Source organism: Panthera onca, chromosome A3, assembly GCF_046562875.1.
Source record: "Panthera onca isolate mPanOnc1 chromosome A3, mPanOnc1 haplotype 2, whole genome shotgun sequence".
NCBI classification, from domain to species: domain Eukaryota; kingdom Metazoa; phylum Chordata; class Mammalia; order Carnivora; family Felidae; genus Panthera; species Panthera onca.
This window is the reverse complement of record NC_138341.1, coordinates 49688734-49710702: the sequence shown is the minus strand read 5'-3', so window position 1 is coordinate 49710702 and position 21969 is coordinate 49688734. Positions and strand designations below refer to the sequence as shown.

The 21969-nt window shown below is 49.0% G+C and overlaps 4 protein-coding genes across 6 annotated transcripts; 2 read left to right on the top strand and 2 right to left on the bottom strand.

Moving 5' to 3' along the window:
- Nucleotides 1–7091: 7091 nt before the first annotated feature.
- On the top strand, nt 7092–9986 carry INO80B (INO80 complex subunit B). Its single transcript, XM_060657188.3, has 5 exons — nt 7092–7277; nt 7510–7702; nt 7919–8037; nt 8208–8377; nt 9366–9986. Exons 1-5 carry the CDS (start codon nt 7220–7222, stop codon nt 9894–9896), a joined length of 1071 nt encoding a protein of 356 aa, XP_060513171.1. The 5' UTR covers nt 7092–7219; the 3' UTR covers nt 9897–9986.
- Nucleotides 9987–10524: 538 nt separating this feature from the next.
- WBP1 (WW domain binding protein 1) lies at nt 10525–12922 on the top strand. Of its 3 annotated transcripts, XM_060657277.3 has the most exons (5): nt 10533–10720; nt 11047–11148; nt 11679–11781; nt 11906–12082; nt 12256–12922. In XM_060657277.3, exons 1-5 carry the CDS (start codon nt 10652–10654, stop codon nt 12708–12710), a joined length of 906 nt encoding a protein of 301 aa, XP_060513260.2. In that variant the 5' UTR covers nt 10533–10651; the 3' UTR covers nt 12711–12922. The 3 variants fall into 3 exon arrangements, with proteins under 3 accessions (XP_060513277.2, XP_060513260.2, XP_060513270.2); XM_060657294.3 differs by lacking the exon at nt 11906–12082 and having other exon boundaries at nt 10525–10720; XM_060657287.3 differs by lacking the exon at nt 11047–11148.
- A 172-nt stretch (nt 12923–13094) lies between these two features.
- On the bottom strand, nt 13095–20059 carry MOGS (mannosyl-oligosaccharide glucosidase). Its single transcript, XM_060657006.3, has 5 exons — nt 19974–20059; nt 16364–16982; nt 15949–16175; nt 15285–15481; nt 13095–15047 (listed from the first exon to the last, which is right to left on the bottom strand). Exons 2-5 carry the CDS (start codon nt 16704–16706, stop codon nt 13304–13306), a joined length of 2511 nt encoding a protein of 836 aa, XP_060512989.3. The 5' UTR covers nt 16707–16982; nt 19974–20059; the 3' UTR covers nt 13095–13303.
- Nucleotides 19122–20808, bottom strand: MRPL53 (mitochondrial ribosomal protein L53). The gene is made up of 3 exons (XM_060657318.3): nt 20706–20808; nt 20491–20603; nt 19122–20383 (listed from the first exon to the last, which is right to left on the bottom strand). Exons 1-3 carry the CDS (start codon nt 20795–20797, stop codon nt 20250–20252), a joined length of 339 nt encoding a protein of 112 aa, XP_060513301.1. The 5' UTR covers nt 20798–20808; the 3' UTR covers nt 19122–20249.
- Nucleotides 20809–21969: the final 1161 nt, after the last annotated feature.

Here is a 21969-nt window from a genome sequence, read left to right as displayed (position 1 = left end):
GAAGGGGAAAGGCTTTGGGTTTTTTGTTTTTTTTTTTTTAGTGTTGTTATTTCATTTTTGTTTTTTTAGTAAACTCTACCCCCAATGTGGGGCTGAAACTCACGACCTCATGATTAAGAGTCACCATCATACGCTCTACTGACTGAACCAGCCAGGCACCCCAGAATTGTTTATTTCTTCAAATATCTATTGTCATTCTTTTTTTTTTTTTTTAAATTTTTAAATGTTTATTTATTTTTGAGAAACAGGGGAAGAGTGCCGGCAGGGGAGGCACAGAGAGAGAGGGAGACAGAGGATCGGAAGCAGGCTCTGCGCTGACAGCAGTGAGCCCAATGTGGGGCTTGAACTCATGAACAATGAGATCATAACCTGAGCTGAAGTCAGATGCTTAATAGACTGAGCCACCCAGGCGCCCCTGTACTGTCATTCTCCTTAACTGTAAGTTCCCCAGGGAGGAACAATCTGTCTTGTCAACTGCTTTATGCCCTGTGCCTGGCACAAAGGAAGTACTCTAAATCAACCATCATTGAAGTAAATGAATACAGGAAATGCCTCAAGTCAACATGCAGATTTGAGAGTACCTGACTGGGATGAGCCATGCTGTTGGACTAAAAGGGTTCATTTCAAACACTGGTTTTTGGGTTTTTTTTAGCAACAGAATGAAATCTTACCTGGAATATGTGAAATAGAAGCAAGCAGCTGCTGTGATGGAAGCAGGGCTGGAGCCTCAAGCACTGTCCTCTCCACAGGCCCTCAGCTGCCCTGTACCCCACCCCCGGGAGCTTGTGCTCTCCCTCTCTGGAAGGGTTTGAAAACCCCTGCAAGAGGTGGAGGAATGGAAGACGTCTGGAAAGGAAGTGGAGCTCACATCCTGCCTGAGAATCTGAATTCCATGTGACTGAAGATTTTATAAAAGGAGTGGGATAGCTAGAGTTGTATTTTAGAGATCATAATCCGGCAGCCTCTTTCATAAATCAGTTGGAGGAGGTTGTGACGGGTCAGGGAAGCCAGTTGACACTGTGCGTGAATAGGAGTGGAGAAACAAGGGCCAACAGTTTTGTGGATTGATTTATTTTTTAAATTAAATTCTTATTTGAAAACACACATACAGTTAGAAAAAAAAAAACTAATGTACTCCTAATTTGACATTTAAAAATAATACAAAATATGGGGTGCCTGGATGTTCCAGTTGGTTAAGGGTCTGACTCTTGATCTCAGCTCAGGTCTTGATCTCATAGCCGTGAGTTGAAGCCCTGAATTCGGCTCCCCACTGGGTGTGAGGCCTACTTAAAAATAAAATAAAATAAAGTAAAATAGAATAGAATACAATAGAATAAAATATAAAATAAAAATAATATAAAGTAAAAAATAAATGAATAAAAGCATCTCAGCATCAGAGAAAAACATTGAGACATTTAGTGCCATGGCGTACTGAGGCCTCACACTAGCTCATAAGAGACAACTGCTAAATTGCCTAGAATTGTGCATTTCAGGTGTTAAACACAGCTTTGATTAAAAATTAAATCTAAAACCTCACAAATAAATTCTATTAAAGCAAAGGTGACAAATACTCAAAATTCATCACTTCCTCATTTCACTATTTTTCTATTATCTGTTGAGGTTATTTGTATCAATAATACACACACACACACACACACACACACACACACACACACACAGTGGAAATGCTATGTCTCTTCCTAAATTCCTGTGTTCCATCATGTCACATTTGAAATTAGGCATGGTGAGAGTAGTTACACAACAGAAACAGGTGAACACCATAAATCAGGGCTGGTTTTTTTTCTTTTCTCTCGGGGAGCTTTTGTTAAAAATTTACCAGTGTACTACTGGTTGGGTGCATAATCTTTCCAACTTTTTACTTTACTTATGTCTGTGTCTCTGTCTCTCCAACTATGAAGTAGATATCTGGAGAAGGGGTTGTCAGTCACCTGGTGTTCAAATCATCCTATTTCTGCATGGTCCCCTACTGTGGACAATATTGGTAGGCTGAGGCTCTACCCTCATTATGGCATCTGGAGAAGGTTATTCATCCTCTCTCACACTTCTTCACAGCTCAGGGATAAGCGCTTGGCCTAAGCCAACCAACTGGAATGCTCCCAACTGGACTTTGAATCTTGAACAAGTGAAAACAAGACCCAGGGAGAGTTCATGATATAATCATTGCACCTGCAGCCCATGGGGAGCAGGTGGCTGTGCCAACAGGGAAATCCTCATCAGCAGGTTCCGGTGGTGTCATTGGTGTAGCTCAGTGCCACCTCAGCCACATGTTCCTACTTCCTGGCCTCTCTTGGTTCCCACCCTTTTCAAAGGAAAGGACAAGATGAGCCCAAAACATTTTGTAGTGTTAGGAAGTAAAAAAGTGCTCAAAGAACGATGGAGACATGTCAAAAGGACCCTGAAATCATCTTAAAGAAATGCCCACTGACCAAACCTGGGACATGTTTCAGCATCAAAATGAATAATGAGGGGCGCCTGGGTGGCTCAGTCGGTTAAGTGGCCGACTTCGGCTCAGGTCATGATCTCGCAGTCTGTGAGTTCAAGCCCCACATCGGGCTCTGTGCTGACAGCTCAGAGCCTGGAGCCTGTTTCAAATTCTGTGTCTCCCTCTCTCTCTGACCCTCCCCCGTTCATGCTGTCTCTCCCTGTCTCAAAATAAATAAACGTTAAAAAAAATTGTTTAAAAAAATAAAAAAAAATAAAAAAATAAAATCTTGATACTCTTAAAAAAAATGAATAATGATACTAATGGATTACAACCCACTGACTGAAACAGAAAATGATATAAATAATTCATATGTAAAGGAATGTAAGAAAAGAAAGCACCCCTTCACAGTAGCATGCTCACTAATAATACATGTAGATGCAATAATGGAAGTAGAAAGATTACGTTGGCAATTATTACAGTATTGTTGATTCATAGAGTGTCAATGGATACTAAGCCTGGTAGATGGAGGTTTGATGGGGAACAGGATTATCAGAGCAGTTTCAAAGTATATCCCCAGAAAATAACTCATTAATTACAAAAGTGAACAATGGAGACTTTACAGTAGAGAACACTGACAGACACCACTGTCTGACCAGGTGATCAGACACTGTGACCAGGTGATCAAGGTTAGCGTCATCAATAGTGAGACAGGCTGATACCATGTGCCTCCTGATGTGATACACTGAGAAGAACACAGCACAGTCTTCTTTGTGTAGTATTCCGGCCAACAATTATGAATCGAGACATGAGGAAACACCAGACGCATCCAGGTTGAGGGGCATCCTAAGGAACCAAAGGCCTGTTCCCCCCTTTTTTAAAGATTTCATTTTGGGGGTGCCCGAGTGACTCAGTTGGTTAAGCATCTGACTCTTGGTTTTGGCTCAGGTCATGATCTCATGGTTTGTGGGTTCAACCCCTGCGTTAGTCTCCATACTGACAATGCCGGAGCCTTCTTGGGATTCTCTCTTTCCCTCCCCTACCTCTCTCTCTGCCCTTCCCCCACTTGCACATGCGTGCTCTCTCTTTCTCAAAAATAAATACACTTGTGGCACCTGGTGGCTCAGTTGGTTAAGCAACTAACTCTTGATTTTAGCTCAGGTCATGATCTTGTGGTTCATGAGTTTGAGCCCCACGGTGGTCTCCATGCTAATGGCACGGAGCATGCTTGGGATTTTCTCTCTCTGCCCCTCTCCTACTCTCTCTTTCTTAAAGTAAATAAATAAATAAATAAGCATTTTTAAAAATTTTGTTTTTAAGTAATCTCTACACTCAATGTGGGGCTCAAATTTACAACCCTGAGGTCAAGAGTTGCATGCTCTACCAAATGAGCCTGAGCCAGTCAAGAGCCCCCAAAGGTCTGTACTCTTTATCTATTTTTTATTTATTTAATGTTTATTTATTTTTGAGAGAGACAGAGTGCAAGCTGGGGAGGGGCAGAGAGAGGGAGACACAGAATCTGAAACAGGCTCCAGGCTCTGAGCTGTCAGCACAGAGCCTCATGTGGGGCTTGAACCCACGAACCATGAGATCATGACCTGAGCTGAAGTCGGAAGTTTACCTGACTGAGCCACCCAAGTGTCCCAGGTCTGTACTCTCTAAAATTGTCAAGGTCATGAAATATATGGAAAGAGTGCAGAAATGTTCCAGATTAAAGTAAATCAAAGAGATACAATAAGAAAATGTAATGCATGATTCCAGATTTGGATTCTGGGCTAGAAAGGAAAAGAAAACATTGGGCAGCTGGTCAAACTTGAATGCCCTCTGTGGATTGGATGGTTACGTTCTATCAATGTTAATTTCCTGATTGGGAGGGTTGCATAAAGGTTATAGAACAGAGTACTTGTTTGGTGATATATTTAAGGGGGAAATGGCATCATGTCTGCAACTTTGTCTGAGATCAGAAAACAAGTAATGATAATGAGGGGGAGGGGTAATGACAAATGTTAACAATTGCAGAATCTGATTTTAGGAAGTAAGAGAGTCCTTTGTACTCTTCCTGCAACTTTTCTGTATGTTTGCGATTATTACAAAATAAATTATATTTTTAAAATAAGGCCAAGAACTCTTTCAGAAGAACAAAGTTCTTCCTTTTAGCCTACAAACATGCTTAAATCTCTTCTGAACAAAGCAAAACCAAACCAAAACAAAATAACGAAGCTAGCAGCTACTTGCTGTTGCCACTGCTCCCTGCTGGGCATCAGGATGTTGAGGAAACACCACTGAGCCTGGTGTCAGGAAGCCTCTGTTGGAGGCTGGCTCAACACTCCCTAACTATGTGACTTTGACTAAATCATTTAACCTCTCTGAGCCTCAGTTTCTTCATGAGGTAACAATAGTAGCTCTTACAGAGCTGCCATGGAGATCAAGGGAGAGAAGGGATATGAAAGCAGGTTATAAACTATACTGTGTTTGACAAATACTAACTGTAGGTGGTCCCTCACTTTAACCCCTGGTGATACAGGACTATTGCCTTCACACCTGCTAGAATGCATCTCCTTCTAGGAGCTCAGCCTGCCCTCTGCAGGACTACACATAACTGATCACAGCCTTTGTCTGTTGAAGTATGACTTTCTTGCCCTCTTTTGACCTCTTCTTCTCAACTCTGCCTGGCCACTCTGCCTGCCTATCCAGGACAGGTGATCACTCAAATCTGTTCCTGGTCTTTTCCTCTTCATCTGCTTGTTCATTCTGGAATGTCTCATCTATTCCCATGCTTTTGGGGGCACCTCTGTTTCTATGCTGATGACACCCATACTCACACCTTTTGCACTGGCTTCTCCTGTCAGTATTCCATCTCTATCTGGGCATTCACTCAGGTATTTCAAATTCACCTTGGGCAACACTAACTGATTCTCATACTTTCTTCTCTTCCTATGTTCACTTTCTTATTTAAAACACTACGCTCCCTCTAAATACTTGGGCCAGAAATGCAGAAGTCAAGTATTGTTGTTGTCATTTGCTTATTGAATATCTACTATTTTCCAGGTACAAAGTACTTTGCATTCTTGATTCACTTTTTTTCCTTGAAAGAGCCCTCTAAAGTAAATCCTACTTCATTCCATCTTACAAAGCTGAAATCTAGGGTTCAGAAAGCTTAAATAACTTTTTAGTTCAAGATTATACAGCTAATAAATAGTGGAACTATTTTTTTTATAATAGGATAGTCTGACTCCAAAGTCCATTCTGTTAATCTTAATCATTATACATTGACTTCTTCCTGAATTCTCATATATAATTTCATTGATTCCTTTTAATTTTGTCACTGAAATGTCTCTTGAATCAGTTCTTTCTTTGTTCCCTGATGCTATCTAGTTCAGACACACATCTTGTACATACTTAAACATTTGTATATAGGTGGTACATTTTTCTATTTATAAATATGATATGTACTGGCTGTAAGAAAATTCATCACAGATCTAGGTAGTAGAAGTTCCCCAACCCCAACTTCTAAAGACAACCACAATTAAGGTGTAGTATGCATTCCTCATTTTTTTCTATGTATATAAAAGCATATTACAGTTTTTAAATGCAATCACATCATATTGAAACTCACCTTTCTTATTTCATATATCAGCACATACAGATCTACTTTGTTGTTCTTTTTAAAAACTATTTTTTATTAAAAAAAAATAATGTTTACTTATTTTTGAGAGGGGGGAGGACGGGGCAGAGAGAGGGAGACAGAGGATCTGAAGCAGACTCTGCACTGACAGCAGAGAGCCTGATATGAGGCTCAAACTCATGAACCATACAATCATGACCTTAGTTAGCTGAAGTCTGTCGCTTAACCGACTGAGCCAGCCAGGCACCCCATGTTCTTCTTTTTTTATTAGGTAAAATAGACACATATTTTATACAAAGTTAAAAAGGCACAAAAGTGTATATTTTGAAAAATAAGTCTCCCTTCACCCTTGTTCCTCTTAGTCACCTATCAGAATTGATGTCACTAGTTTCTTGGGAGCATTCGGAGGCCTCATTCCTTTGAATAGCAGCATAGCTGTCCATTGTATGGATGTGCCAAGTCCATACACCAAATTACTTTGGTGTTTCGTTAGAGGGACACTTAGATCGTCTCCAGTGCTATTACCCATTAGGATCTAAATTCCATGTCAATGTTATCATTTACTTATCACTCTTAACTTTTGTTGGCAATAAAGTGTTCCAGATTGTATAGGTGCACCATAATTCATTCATCATTTCTCTACTGATGAGAATGTAGGCTTAAATACAGTTTGCTCTGTTCCTAGGGTACCTGTCCTATTAAATACTTCTGCCATTTACCGGCAATATAGTTTCTTACGTATTCCTCCAGTGCGCTGTGAGCTCCTCAAAAGCAGGGGAAATTGTTCATGTTCATCTTTGTATCCTCATAGCCTAAGCCCCGAATTTGGTCCAGAGTACGCGCTTTCCACGTTTAGGTACAATAATAATTGCATCGCCCGCCCTGAGTTCTGGAACCGAGTGTGAGGAGGCGAAGCGAAGGCAAAGCCGTGCCCTTTTAAGCTGTCCCAGCCTCAGAGGTCCGGAACTTTCGTTAGAAGTTTCATTGTTTCTCAGGGAGGATTTTAGCCTCCGAGCGTGCCCCGCACAAGCATGGTTGTTACGCACCGGAAGTAGCTTGTTATTTTGCGGGAGTCAGTTCTTCCGCGGGGCGGAAAAGGCAATTAAGCATGTGTTCCTATCTTTTCCAGTCCCCTTTCCTTGCAGGACCCTATGAGCAAGCTGTGGCGGCGCGGGAGCACCTCTGGGGCTATGGAAGCCCCTGAACCGGGTAGGCGCGGGTCGGTGAAGCAAGTTAGGCGTTCTCAGAAAAGGAGTCCCTTTTTTTGCTCTTCCGAGCCTCCGGGGTACTTAGCCACAGGTGGGAAGGAGAAAGGCGGAGGTGTTGTTATGGTAACAGCGTGTACCGCGGGCAGAGTGGGCCCCTTCGGGGGTATTGGGTTCTTCAAGGCTTTCCCTGCCCGGCTGTTGTGGCCCACTGTTGACAGGCTTTCCTTACGCAGGGGAAGCACTGGAATTGAGTCTGGCGGGTGCCCACGGCCATGGAGTGCACAAGAAAAAGCACAAGAAGCACAAGAAAAAACACAAGAAGAAACACCATCAGGAAGAGGAGGCTGGGCCGACGCAGCCGTCACCTGCCAAGCCCCAGCTTAAACTCAAAATCAAGCTGGGTGGGCAGGTCCTGGGCACCAAGAGGTGAGGCCAAGAAAGCCAAGGTTTTACTTGAGGAACTTTAGGAGCAAGCAGAGGTAGAAGAAGCTCTCTGGGCTTTCCAATAGAAGAGAATGGACACTGATTTCAGGGCTGAGGTTAAGGTAGCGAGAACCCAAGAGGGTGCAGGGGAGGACTGGAAAAAGCTACCAAGCAGGAGGAGACAACTGCTCAGCTTACACAGTGGTTGCTTTTCTGCAGTGTTCCTACTTTCACTGTGATACCTGAAGGTCCTCGATCACCCTCTCCCCTTATGGTTGTGGACAATGAAGAGGAACCTATGGAAGGAGTCCCCCTTGAGCAGTACCGTGCCTGGCTGGGTGAGAAGGATCTGGAGGTGGGAAAACTGGGTTTCTCATTATACCTGATTAAAGGAGGAGGGTTGGTTCTGAGGATGGTGAGAATTTTGAGTGTCCCAGTATTAACTTGGCTAAATTAGGGTTCCCCATCTGAACAGTTTTACTTTTAGCTTTCCAACTTTGCTTTCCAGATGAAGACAGTAATCTATCCCCCTCCCCACTTCGGGACCTGTCGGGGGGCTTAGGGGGTCAAGAGGAAGAGGAGGAACAGAGGTGGCTGGATGCCCTGGAAAAGGGAGAGCTGGATGACAATGGAGATCTCAAGAAGGAGATCAACGAAAGGCTGCTCACTGCTCGACAGGTAAGTCAGTTCATTCTTTATTCACTTGGTAAACATATATTGAGAATTTCTCATGTCCCAGGAATGTTACTAGGCAGTGGGGATATCGATGGTGAAAAAAAGAAAAGGTTTCTGTTCTCATGGAGTGGTATTCGTGTGTGTGTGCGTGTGTGTGTGTGTTGGGGGGAGAGGGGTAAGTAAATAAATAATTTTGAAGAGCACGGTTTATAACAAAGATAGGGTGATGAAATAGAAAGTGGTGGAAAAGAAATGTTAGATAGTGTAGTCAGGGAAGACCTCTCTGAAGAAATTACATTTCCAATACCAGGGGAGCTTTTCAGGCAGAGACCAGCAGGTGCAAAGACCCTGAGAGTGGAACATGCCTAGTACTGGTCAAGGAGAAAAATAAGTGTGACTAAGCCATGAAAGTATTGTTTGCAGGAAAGTGATACATTTGATTTATATTTTGGTAGATTACTTTGGCTTCTTCGTGGAGGTAAGGAGTAGAAGCAACATCTGGCAGGAAGCTGTAGGAATCAGGTGAAAGATGGGGTGGTGGCTTGAACCAAGGCGAAATTGTGGAGAAGGAGGAAATCAGATAGATTCTGGATCTATTTTGGAAATAGACACCTGTTAGGAGTCAGGGAAGGGGTAGCAAAGGAGTCAAGGGTAACCCTGAGTTTTGGGCTTGAGCAGTTATCCAATTGATGCTCTCCACTGAGATGAAAAGATTTAAAACAGCAACAAAACAAAACAAAAACACCCTGGAGAGGTGGTAAACAAAGTTTGGGGCCAGGCAGGAAATACTACTAATGCTTTTCTTCTTGAGAGTCAAGAGTCGAAAGACGAAAGTCTGGGATCTGGGAGGAGGCAGTACTAAAAGGCACCTGGAGAGGTGCTCATTCCACTTCTTCTCTCAAGTCCAGCACTCCTCAAAGACCCTGCTGTCCCCTTCCTTCGTTTGTTCAGAACTCCTCTCTCTGACACCCCTCGGTCTGTCTCTCCCCAGCGAGCTCTGCTCCAGAAGGCGCGGAGTCAGCCTTCTCCGATGCTGCCACTGCCCGTGGCTGGGGGCTGCCCTGCCCCGGCACTCACCGAGGAGATGCTGCTGAAGCGCGAGGAGAGGGCGAGGAAGAGACGGCTGCAGGCGGCTCGGCGGGCGGAGGAGCACAAGAACCAGACTATTGAGCGCCTCACTAAGACTGCGGCGCCCAGCGGACGGGGAGGCCGAGGGGCAGCGAGGGGCGAGCGGCGGGGCGGGCGGGCCGTGGCCCCAGCCCCCATGGTGCGCTACAGCAGCGGGGCACAGGGTTCCACCCTTTCCTTCCCACCCGGCGTTCCCGCCCCCGCGCCAGTGTCTCAGCGGCCATCCCCATCTGGCCCTCCTCCTCGATGCTCTGTCCCGGGCTGCCCGCACCCGCGCCGTTACGCCTGCTCCCGCACGGGCCAGGCGCTCTGCAGCCTTCAGTGCTACCGTATCAACCTGCAGATGCGGCTTGGAGGGCCCGAGGGCCCCGGATCTCCCCTTTTGGCTACTTAAGGTCCTTACTTAACCCGGACTCTGCGCCCTCTCCCCTGCCCCCATTTTCATTATTTTCCCCACCCTATTAAATTTCATCCGGTGCCTCAACTTGTACAGAATTGGGGGAATGGGGTATGGGCAGGTCAATTCCCCGCACACACGATGCCCTCACGGGAGCTTGCATCAAGCCCCGGGAAACGATCACTAGGCTTAAAGAAGACTGACCGATCTGCCCCCCAAACTTGGGCGGACTTTTGGGACCCCCCCCCCCCTCCCCTCCTCCGCCTCTTCCATCAGAGTTACCTGGCTTGGTCGGGCCTTCGGCGTCATCCCGAAAATAGCGCTCAAGCCAATCAGCATAAACTTTGCTTTTCTGGACGGCCGTTCATTGGTTGATAACGCAGAGCCCGTTCTGTTGTCCATATTGGCTATTGTCGCTGTCAGTCAGGGCCGTGGGTCGAACCTTACCCCACTCTTTGTCTGTGTAAGCTCTTGTTGTCTGGGAGAGTGGCAGAGGCACTGCTGTAGATTGGTCACTGGGAGAAACCTCTGGTCCGTTGCTATTGGCTCGCCCGCCGGCGGGCTTTGCTGATTGGTAGGACCGAGCAATCTGGGTTCTAGTTGGCAGCGCTCTCCCCGGATGGAAGCTCCGGCCGCGGAGTGATGGTGGCGGCAGAGAAGATGGGCCGGGCAGGGACCATGGCAGAGGTGGCAGGGGCGGGGCGCCTGGCAATAGAGGAGGCTGTGGTCTACAGGGGGCTGTAGGTGGAGGCATGGCTCAGGCCAGCAGCGGGAACGGCAGCGAGGAAGCCTGGGGGGCACTTCGGGTGCCGCAACAGCAGGTATCCCAACTGCTCCAAAAGCCTATCACGACAGCCATTTATTTCTTTTCCCTTTCCTTGTCCCTTCCTTTTGCGGGGTTGGGGAGGAACTCACGTAGCCAAAGGTACTGTGAAGTTCCTAAATATGTCCCTTCTACTCTTTGTCTAAACTTTGTAACGTAGATGCAGTTGACTTTGCCTGCAGCTTCTTAGACCCCATCCCATGGCTGCAGTGGAAGCTTGCAGTGGCTCTCCAGTGACCAGAGGCATAGTGAGGCCCAGGGAAGCTCCCTCTGTCTTGCAACAGTTATTTGTGATGTTTTTCTGTGTGCCTGTTGTCACAACAGAGTCGGGCAGCGTCTTCTCTTGAGGGACCAATTTGGAGAAGAGCTGGAACCCAGACTCACGCCCTGGATGCCATCGTTTATCATCCACAGCAGTCCCATCTGGTTGGGAGCATTGCTCTGGGTCTCATATGGCCCTTCCTATACCCTAGGAAGCCTGAGACCCAAGGGTGGAAAGACCCAGCTTGGGGGTGGGGAGGCAGGCCCCGGGAGGATAATGAAAGCATCTTAACATTGGAAATTACCTTAAACCCCTTACCTATTGTCTGAGACTTTGAGATGGCTCAGACTGCCCTCTGGCTTCTGCCCAGACACTCTGTTAACAGAAAACACCCTGGGGAGCCAGCCTGAGTGTGAGAGGTCTCCTATATGCAGAACTGAAATCTGCCTCTTTGTATGTCCACACTGTGCATTTAGTTCTCTAGATAGATACTTGCTATTCCAAATGCCTTCACGTCGACAGCCCTTCTGACGTTTGAACACTCCTCTCTCCATCACTCTTCCCCTCCCCATAGGTCTCTCTGAGCTCAGCTTGGTTCACAGGGTGGGACTGTGTCCGTGCATGCAGCGGGGTGGGGGTGGACAGTGTCTGGGGCTGGAATCTCCCTTGGTTCTAAGTGCCTCCTTGCTCCCAGCTTCGAGAGCTGTGCCCAGGAGTGAACAACCAGCCCTACCTCTGTGAGAGTGGTCACTGCTGCGGGGAGACAGGCTGCTGCACCTACTACTATGAGCTCTGGTGTGAGTCTCCAAGGGGGCTATTCTCGGGTCCTTCTGCCCACCTGCCCTTGGGCCTCAAAATTCCAGTCTTCATGGACCTTTCTCTGCGTGGGAGGTATCTAAGACCCTCCCTCACCCCTTGCAGGGTTCTGGCTGCTCTGGACTGTCCTCATCCTCTTTAGCTGCTGTTGCGCCTTCCGTCATCGACGAGCTAAACTCCGGCTGCAGCAACAGCAGCGGCAGCGTGAGATCAACTTGTTGGCCTACCATGGGGCATGCCACGGGGCTGGCCCTGTCCCTTCCGGTTCACTGCTTGACCTTCGTGAGTGGCTTGAGGCTCTGGGCTCACTACCAGTGGCCCCTCCCAACCCAGAACCCTGAATCATCCCCACATTCCCTTTTCAGACATTTCAAAGCACACTTTACCTAATAGCAAAGATACTACTACTACCCCACTGCTGGTTGCCCCACCGACCATACCATTCTTTCCTGCAGGCCTTCTCAGCGCCTTCAAACCCCCTGCCTACGAGGATGTGGTTCACCGCCCTGGCACACCACCGCCTCCTTACACTGCAGCCTCAGGCTGCCCCTTGACTGCTTCCAGTGAACGTACCTGCTGCTCCTCTGCTTCTAGCTGCCCTACCCACTGCGAGGGAACAAATGTGGAAGGTGTTTCCTCCCACCAGAGTGCCCCCCCTCATCAAGAGGATGAGCCTGGGGCAGGGGTGAGCCCCGCCCCCTCGCCCCCATCCTGCCGTTATCGCCGCCTGACTGGTGACTCAGGTATTGAGCTCTGCCCTTGTCCTGACTCCAGTGAGGGCGAGCCAATCAAGGAAGCTAGGGGTAGTGCCACTCCACCAGATTTGGAGGACCCTTGTGTGTTGCCCCTTGATCCTGTACCCCAGGTCTCTCCTGTGGGACTAGCTTCCAGTGAAGGGGACATCCCATAATCAGTTTGGGGAGGGTGGGTGGATTACTTGCCCACCAGAAACAGCCCTGGCCCCAACTCCTCTGAGTTCTCCTTGGCCTTTCCCTGCCTCCTCGAATCTGCCTGAAAGGGGTGGAATCCTGAGGAGAGTGGCTGTGTTTGGGGGACTGTGCTAGCTCTACCCCCTAAAACATACACAGAAGCCTTGATCTCATTAAAGAGATGTGAACCAGCTGCTTGTGAATTTGGGTGGACTGGTGCTGAACTTCTGCATCGCACTTGACCTGACTGGATTTGAGGGGACAGGTAATAGCCACATTTCCCAACCTCCTCTGAAGTAAAGCAGGCAGCTCTAAGGTCTGGACTGAGCTAAGACCTCTTGGTGAGGCAAAATTGGCAAAAGCAATGGAGTTTGGCATGGTTTTCCAATTTATTTAGAAAAATAGACTCTGAATTCACATTCACCCCGGGGCTATGTGGGATGACAGTAAGGAGACACCTGAGATGAGCTGAGGAAATTTTGAAGCGCTAGTATCTGAGGGCTGGGGGCAGAAGCTAGGGACCTGGTCCCTTTAGTCCAGAGTGGGGGTCTGGCTCCCCTCTCACCCTCCCCCTTCAGTAGTCTTCAGCCATGGCCAGTAGGACAAGGCTGGTCCAGCCTTGGAAAGGGCGGCAGCCCATACCCCTCCCATCCCGGTCACTATACTGCTCCCAAAGGAAACCTGTGGCCTGGTACTGCCGCCACACATTGCCTACCACATTGGCACGGAGCTCACTGTGGAGCTTGGCAGCCCGGGCCCGGTGGGGACCCTCCAGATGACCATAGTGGTAGAGAGCCCCTAAGGCTAGGTAGTTAACATTGAGCCACACAGCACCCCGCCAGTAGGGAGGATCATGCTCTGAATTGCGCTGGCCATAAAAGGGGCTGGAGGCTGCGAGGGAGCGCAAACCAAAGGGGCTCCAGAGATGGCGGCTGTCGGCTAGAACATCCAGCAGGGGCCCAAGGCGGGATGAATTGGGGTCCAGCAGCCGCAGCAGCATGGGAAAAAGACTGACGTAGCCCAAGGCATCCACATACTGTAAGCGAGGGTGGGGCCGGCCCACTACCCGCACCAGCCCCTGGGGGGGCCGAGGCTTCAGCTGCACTGCTTTTGTGTGGTTCCCAAAGTCTGCAAAGACTCCTAGCTCTGGGGCCCAGTGCAGCTCATCCAGGCTCTCCTCTGCCTCCAGTGAGGCAGCCAGTGGGCCCAGCTCTGCAGCTGCCTCAGCCTCTCCCAGCTGTTCTGCCAGCCGCACCAGCACACGGGCACCCAGTGCCACCCAGCACCGCAGGTCAAGGTGCCGCTCACTGGCTGAGGGGTGTGAAGCTCGGGGATAGTCATCCAGCCCTGAAGGCAGTGTCTTAGGGTTCAACAGGGTTGGCAAAGCAGGGTCCCGGCCCCGCCAGCGGTAAGATAGTGGCACTGGCCCTGCCTGGCTCTTGTAGAGCCAGGAGAACCAGGCATGCAGACGGGGGAAGGCCCTGCGGAGGAAGGCAAAGTCAGCAGGGTCACCACCCTCTAGCATGTGGGCTACAGGCAAAAGCAGGGTTGGGGGGTTGGCATGGGCTGCCCGTTGCACCAGGAATTCTGGGGGCACCCGGGCTCGGGCTTCATCTCCCAGTACCTGCTCTCGTCCAATCCAGCCATCAGCATTGAGCAGCCCCAACCAGTGGCCTAGGGCCTCCCGGGTAAGGCGGGGATCCCACCGCTGTATCACCAGCTGGTGAAAGCCCTCATCCCAGAGGAAACCTCGTGGGAAGAATGATCGGGAGGGCACTGCTGTGAAAAGAGGGACAGGTGGAAAGAGAGCTGGGTCCACCTTCTGCTCAGACCCCTCAACCCCCATGTCTGCCAACACCAGACCCTGTCCATAGAAGTAGCCAATTCCACCAAGGAGGCCACTGAGGGCAGCCTGACCCAAAACCTGCTCCTCAGAGCTCAGCCCCTTCTTCTTCAGCTGAAAGGTCTTCTCAAAGCGCTCTCTAAAGGCTTCAGCATGGCTCTCCAGGGCCTGGGTGAGCAGGCTGCCTGCCAACTGTGCCAGGGCTTGTCTTTCTCCTGCCCGGGCACTGCCCGATTCAAACACCAACTCCACAGAAAAGGGGACTTTCAGTGTCACCTGTTGTATCAAGAATTGCCCTTGTCCCTGTCCTTGCCCACTTGGGCCTCTGTCCTCCCACTTCAGAGATCCTGGCAAGCCGAGGTAGCGTTCAGGGGAAGCCCCTGGGGGCCGATGCTGAAACCAGCTTCTTAGGCGACTCTTCACCATCTCTGTTAGCAAGGGAAGTCCTGGGTTGGAGGACCAGAAGACATTGTAGCTTGAAGGGAAGAAGATAAATTGGAAATATTACTCAGGAGAAAATGGTGGGGATTATAAAGAAATAAGAGGTGATCAGGAGAGTCAAGATGGGAGGGTCTTGGCAATGCAGGGGACTTGGAGTCTGATGAGAAGGGAACTAACTGGTGGAAAGAAGGTAGAGTGGGGGAGATAGATATCAGGCTAAGTCAGCAACCATACCATCCCTACCATCACCCCACACTCTCTTGCCCGTTACCTGCTATACTTGGGGGCAGTATCCCCTGGATGGGTTGGTGGCATAAGTGTAAAGCGGAAGTCACCAAGTTCACTGGAGTGTCCACTGATGAACTTCAACTGCCCTTTGGCCCCAACCTCTGGTACTAGGACTTCCTTGCCATCTGTCACCACATAGAAGAACAGGGACACCAAAGGCAGGGCAGAGGTATCCGAGGCCTGTGTGACCAAGGAGGACAGAAAAACATAGCATTAGATTAGTAGTCTCTCCTGAAAATCCAGCCTTACTCAAAGGGACGCCATGCAGGAGCAACATGGTAAACATATATCTGCAGCGTTGAGGGTCAATGAGCGTAAGTACCTAGTGAGATGAGGTATAGAGATTTGCACAGGGTTCTCTGGGAAACAGTGTTTTTGTGTTGCCTACTATGCTAAGAACTCTACACATCATTTTCTTTTATTCCTACAATCCTATGAGTAAAGTGCTATTTGTATCTCCATTTTGCAGACACAGAAACCACAGATTATGGATAGTAAATAGAGATGGTCTATACAGGCAAGTGTTTAAGGCAGGCAGCCAGATTCAGAGCCCCTGCTGTTAACCTTCACAACATACTGAATTTGCTGGCAGCAAAGAAAGGGTGGAGGGAGTCTGGGCTGGGGGAAGGGTGTCCTGAGGCCCTGACCTGAGGCTCTACAGTCACTCTCCAGCTCCAGTCCCCTCCGTGCTGACCCCCAGGCCTCTTGACGAACTCAGTCGTGAGTCTTAGGGCCCCATCCTGGATGTGTTGCCGCCCGAAGGAGAGACCGTCGTGGAACTCCCAGCCATAGGGACCCACGCCGTCCCCCTGCTCACACGTGTGCCTGAGCTTAGGGGTCCCTGCGGTGGCGCCTTGCTGCGCCCACATCAGTCCTGGGGGTAGAATGGCCACGTAAGTCAAAGAGAGAGCAGGGGACCTGTCCCTCTGGGTCTCCGAGAACTTCACGATCATTCATCCTCATAACTCTTCTGAACCATCCCTCCCCACTGTTCTGGCGTGAAGCTGGGGCGCCCAGATTAAGAGTCCGCCTGCCTGCCCTCCCGCCCCGAGGCCCAGTTACCGGTGAGGAGCGGCTTCGGACTGCGAGTCTTCATGCCGAAGTAGACGTGAGGGCGGTAGGTGCCCCAGAAGAGGTCCGGGGCCATGGCGGGGCTGGAAGAGTCAGGAGGCAGTGCCGAGGGCGCGGAGTGCAGTGTGACCGCCCGCCGCACACGGTGCCACGCCAGCAGCCAGAATCCTGACAGGCCCAGGGCCAGAGACAGGACCACAACGCCCAGAGCCGCTCTCCCGACAGCGCCACGGGCCGCGCCGCCCCGTCGTGCGGGGCCGCCCCGAACCACCCTTTCAGCTATCCGCGCTCCTTCTGCCGGGGTTCCACGGCGCCGCCGCTCGCCCCGAGCCATCCTGGCACGGACGTCGGCGTCACAGTGCTCGGAGAGGCGGCAATGGAGCCCAGGTCCTGCCTTGCTTCCCTGGCTTCCGCACTGCGCCCGGAGACCACAGACCTGTCACCCGCGCCTGCAGGTCCGCGCCTCTCGCTCCGTTTCCGTCTCCCGCCGGAAGTCCCGCCCCGCCACGTCAGATTAAGTCTCAAAGTCCGGAACCGCCGTCACCCGCGTGGCTTAGGGCTAGCTGTACCCTGGGTTAACGTTTCTTTGGCGTTCTTGCGGATTTCACAGCTAGTAGATACAAGTAATCTCACGTTGGCTTTTTTTGTTTTGTTTTTCAAATGACTATATATTAACAACCTGAGACACCACCCGAGTGGTTGACATTTAACCGCCTCCTAACCCGCCCCAGGCAGGTGGATGAAAACTGGCCTAGAAAATTCAAGTAACTTGGCCCCGGCCACAGAGCCAGGAAGTGGCTAGCGTAGAGCCGAAGTGTATCTAAAACAGACTGGATCGTTTTGCCCACGCTCATGCCTTCTTTCCAACTTAAGTGGAGTGTGCTGGAGTGGACCCAAAAAGAAGCGTGAAATCTTTTTTTTTTTTTTTTAATGTTTGTTTACTTTTGAGAGAGAGAGAGAGAGCGCGCGCGAGAGCATGAGAGACAAAGGGGCAGAGAGAGAGGGAGGCACAGAATCAGAAGCAGGTGTCAGGCTCTGAGCTGTCAGCACAGAGCTGGATGTGGGGCTTGAACTCCGGAACTGTGAGATCATGACCAGAGCCGAAGTGGGACACTTATCCAACTGAGGCATCCAGGGGCCCTGTTCCAGCAGTCTTCAAGCGACCTGTAACTTTAGACAAATCAGATATCCACTCAGTCCAGATTTCCTTATCTAGATGAACCCTAATAGGACCAGAATGGTGGTGCATGCATGTCGAGAATGCATTTCCCCCGCTTTTCTACAAACCAGGAAGTGAAGCAGCTTAGGAGGATAGCTTATATTCAGGTCAGGAAAGGCTGTAGGAAGGAGGCAACATTTGCACCTTAGCATAAAAGGTGTTTTCATAGGGGCACCTGGGTAGCTCAGTCAGTTAAGCTCCTGACATCTGCTCAGGTCATGATCTCAGGGTTCCTGGGTTTGAGCCTTGCATCATGCTGTGCTGACAGCTCAGAGCTTGGAGCCTGCTTCCGATTCTATGTCTCTGTCTCTCTCTGACCCTCCCCTGCTCACACTCTGTCTCTCTCTCAAACACTAAAAAAACTTTTTGAAAGGTATTTTCATAAAGTGCAAGTCCCTATCATCCTTTAAAACACCCTACTCGACATCATTATGCTACTCTAGCTACTATCACACCTCCCATCCAAACTCATTATATAAAGCTAGTACTTTATGCTACATATATCCGCTTTCAATTTTGCTATAATATGGTATCTGGCCCTACCCTCCACTGGTAGACTTTTTGCTCTTTCAACAATCACCTTCTGACCAAACCTAATGGTCACTCATGTCTTTCTCTTCCTTGGTACCATTGCATCTAATTCACATGTCTACTGTAGCACTTATTACATACCTGGGTTTCATTATTCATCTTTGTATCCCAGTACTAATCACAGTTACAGTACTAATTGCACACCGTAGATGGTAAATATTTGTAAACTCGACAAATGTTAATTGCACACTATGTATCAGGCACTATGCAAAGTGCTGGGGACACAGAAAAAACAGCCCCAACCTCAAGTTCACAGTGCCAGCATTCAATCTATGTTTACAACAATGTCTGAACCATGCCCATTTTTACAGATGAGGAGAGAGGTAAAGTCTGGCCAGACAGAAGAGCCAGCTAGCCACTGAGCTGGGGAACTCAAATCTAGGCTGTCAGTATCCTTTTGGCTATAGCATAAGGCCTCTTAGATAACACATATGCTCCGGGTAATGTTTTAGGCACTTACAATAGCAACTCATTTAATCCTCTCAACAGTCCTAGAAGATAGGTACTACTATCCCAATTTTACTAATGAGGAAACAGGCACTGAGAGACTAAGTAATTTTTCCACAGTCACAGAACTACTTAGGGGCAAAGCTAAGATTTCAACCTTAGGAATTCTGGCTCTTTACTACATCATACTGCCTCCTGGTAGGTTTTTGGTTTGGTTTTTGGTAGTTTCTTTTTTAAAGGGGGAGGGGAAAAAAACAGCCCTTGAAAAGAGCACCCTTTCAAGCAGAGAAGCAGTGTAGTAATGCTATAGCAAAGTCATGGAAAATGTATTTGGCAAAGTACACAGCAGCCAGTGTCTAGAGATCCTTGATTGTCTAAGGATTCTGAAGTTCTCTAAACCAGTAGCCATCAACCATCTTTTCCTACAACCCGTGATAAGAAACAATTCTATTCTGCAACCAAGTACCTGCAGATACGCACACATAAACATACTTCATGTTTTATATATATATTCATGATTATGCTGAAAACTTAAATTTCTTAAAAGAGTACTTCCCATTCTCCATGCCATGCACTCTGATACTTTTTATTCTATTTTACTTTGTTTTTGAAAGGCTGATTTAACCCTCTAAATCGATTTCATGATCCATACTAATGAGTTGGTAACCCAGTATGAAAAACGCATTGGGCATAGTGTGAAACAAGTAGTGAGACATAAAAACAGTGATGTGCTTTGAAAGATAAAAGTAAGCAGCAGCAAAAATGGTCAGAAAAAATGGAGATTGGGTGGGAGAATACAATGATACAGGAAAGTGAATGGGAACGGAGAAAACATTTCAGAAGCTTTTGTTTAAAAAAGAATATTTTGAATTTACTAACTGGATATGCAGGGAAAGAGAGAGGGCAGAAGCAGAGATAATGCTGCGGTTTCCAGCCCAGGTGGCTGAGAAGATGAAGCAGATGAAGGAATGGAGAAGTCAGGGGGAGAGGCAAGTATACGTATATGTAAGATTATCAATTCTATTTTGGACACAGAGTTTGGTGGGGTTTGGAGGAAATCGGTAGTAGGTAACCTGACCATAGCACAGTCGTTGAGATTAGAGCCAAACAGAAATGTAGGATTTAACCCCAGAGTTCAAGTTATGACAGGATGAAATGCTCAGACATACAGAAGAAAATGAAGGATGAGAGTACAATTTTATGGTTGAAAGAAAAAAAAAAAAAAACCCATGAGGAAGAGAACTTCCACAAGGGAGTGAATTAAAAGTGGCAGATGCTACTGAGATGGAACTATGAGGACCGAGAAAAACAGCACTGGATTTGGCTAATAAGAGCAAGAGGTACCTTGAGTGAGTGGTGGGAAAAGCCATATTCAAAAGGGTTAAGCAGGGAGTGATGATAAGAAAATGAAATAAATTTAAGTTTGTGCAGATCCCTCTCCAATCATGTCTCGTTTCAGAAACGTTGGTTGGATCAGTAGTCACAGGGCTCGCTATTTTTTTCTTTGTGGCGCTCCATGGCCCTCCAGATGGTGATTCGAGTGACGAAGTCTCTCAAACTCTTAGGTAAGTGTCCTAACAATCCCAAGCTAAAATCTGCTTGTTGATCTCTTCTGCACTGTCAGCGCCCGGTACCAGCGCCTGGCTTGTCCCCGCTCCCCGCCGCAGCCCTAGTCTGGATGTGGGAGGCGAAGGCTGTGAGCATTTCCTGGGCGGTGAGGTGGGTACCGCGCATAATCAGGCGATGCCCGTCTCCTGGGGAAGAAACAAACGAGTCAGGCACGGCGAGGGCGGCGAGCTCCTGCCTGAGGACGCGCGGGCTGCCTGGCGCCCCTTCCGCCCGCCTCCCCACCCCAGCCCACCGAACAGCACGTCCACGCAGGGCTCGGAGCCGTCGTGCCTCACGTCCACAATCACCGAGCAGTTGAGATTGGTGGAACGGACCTTCTCGCTGCTCACCGCCTGGAGGAAGGTCCTGCGGTGGGAAAACAGCTTGAGCGTCCGGCCGAGAGGGCTAGACCCCCTAGGCTCCCAGCGGGAGGAAGGTGCGCCCCTTCCCGTCCCCACTTCCTAGTACCTCGTCGACTCCACATTCTTCTCGAAGGGGCAGAATTGAACCCGAACCTGCTTCACAGACCGGAGCCCGAGCCGAGCCAAGGACGCCGCCATGGTGACCTCCGCACCGGAAGGCCTCGTGCGGACGGAAGTGTCCGTTACCGCCGCTCTCCCCTCCCTGCCCCCGGCTTCTTCAGGGTGCGGGTCTCTGATTCTCCAGTAGCCGAGCTAGCGTTCCGGGTGCTTGGGGCCCTGGGCTTCCCACCCCGAGAGGAGGAAGGCCAGCGGGGAGGTGGTTTCGATACAGGGTATGGAGGGCCCCAAAGTAAGCGATCAGTAAATACCTATCATTAATAGTCCTCTTATACCACGGCGAAAACAATAAATAACGCAAAAGCCTTGCACCTGGCTGCGATAACTAGTCGTCTTTTGCGGTCTTTCCCTTTCCGTATGTTGCTGTGCCAGATCTAGGTTAACACCATGTCAAGCGCTAGTCCCTTCGGTGAGGACACTGCCATGGCAGGGATTATACAGCTACCAGGGAGGTAAAGCCTCCTCAAGTAACTGAAGATCAAACACATTGAACTCTGAGTAAACAAAGTTTAAACGTGAAGGACCTTTAGCCTAATATTCAGTGACTTAAAATAGAAGGGGCCCCTGGGTGGGTCAGCACGTCTGACTTTGGCTCAGGTCATGATCTCACAGTTCGTGAGTTCGAGCCCCACGTCGGGCCCCGTGCTGACAGCTCGGAGCCTGGAGCCTGCTTCGGATTCTGTGTCTCCCTCTCTTTCTGCCCCACCCCTGCTTGCTCTCTGTTTCTCAAAACTGAATAAACATTAAAAAAAATTTTTTTTTAAATAGTAACAAGACAGGGAGTATAGGGTAATACAACCCTTGGGACTGATCCAAATGTAGAAATGCCTATTCCACCTCTGTGGTTCCTGATGAATTGTGTGTTTAGCCTGGCTCCTGGGACTTAAGAGGAAGTGGCATCTAGGCTTTTTGCTTTCTATCACTTTTTCTCTTTCCCTTTCCCCAGGGATCCAACTCCATAGCCCTTCTTCTAGGGCCTAGCCCTGAGATGTCTTCACTGTTGGGCAGCTAGGCCTGAGCCTCCCAAGGATGCTGACCTCCAGGTTCCAGGCTGTGGTGGTTTGGCCCTTTACTCTGGACTCCAGGCACTGGAGTGATCTTGGATTCTTAGCTTCTAAGTCCAGGTTCTTTGTAGCTTGTGGTTCTCAGGTATCCTCTCTTTCAGGCTCCCAATGTAGGCTTCTTTAACATGC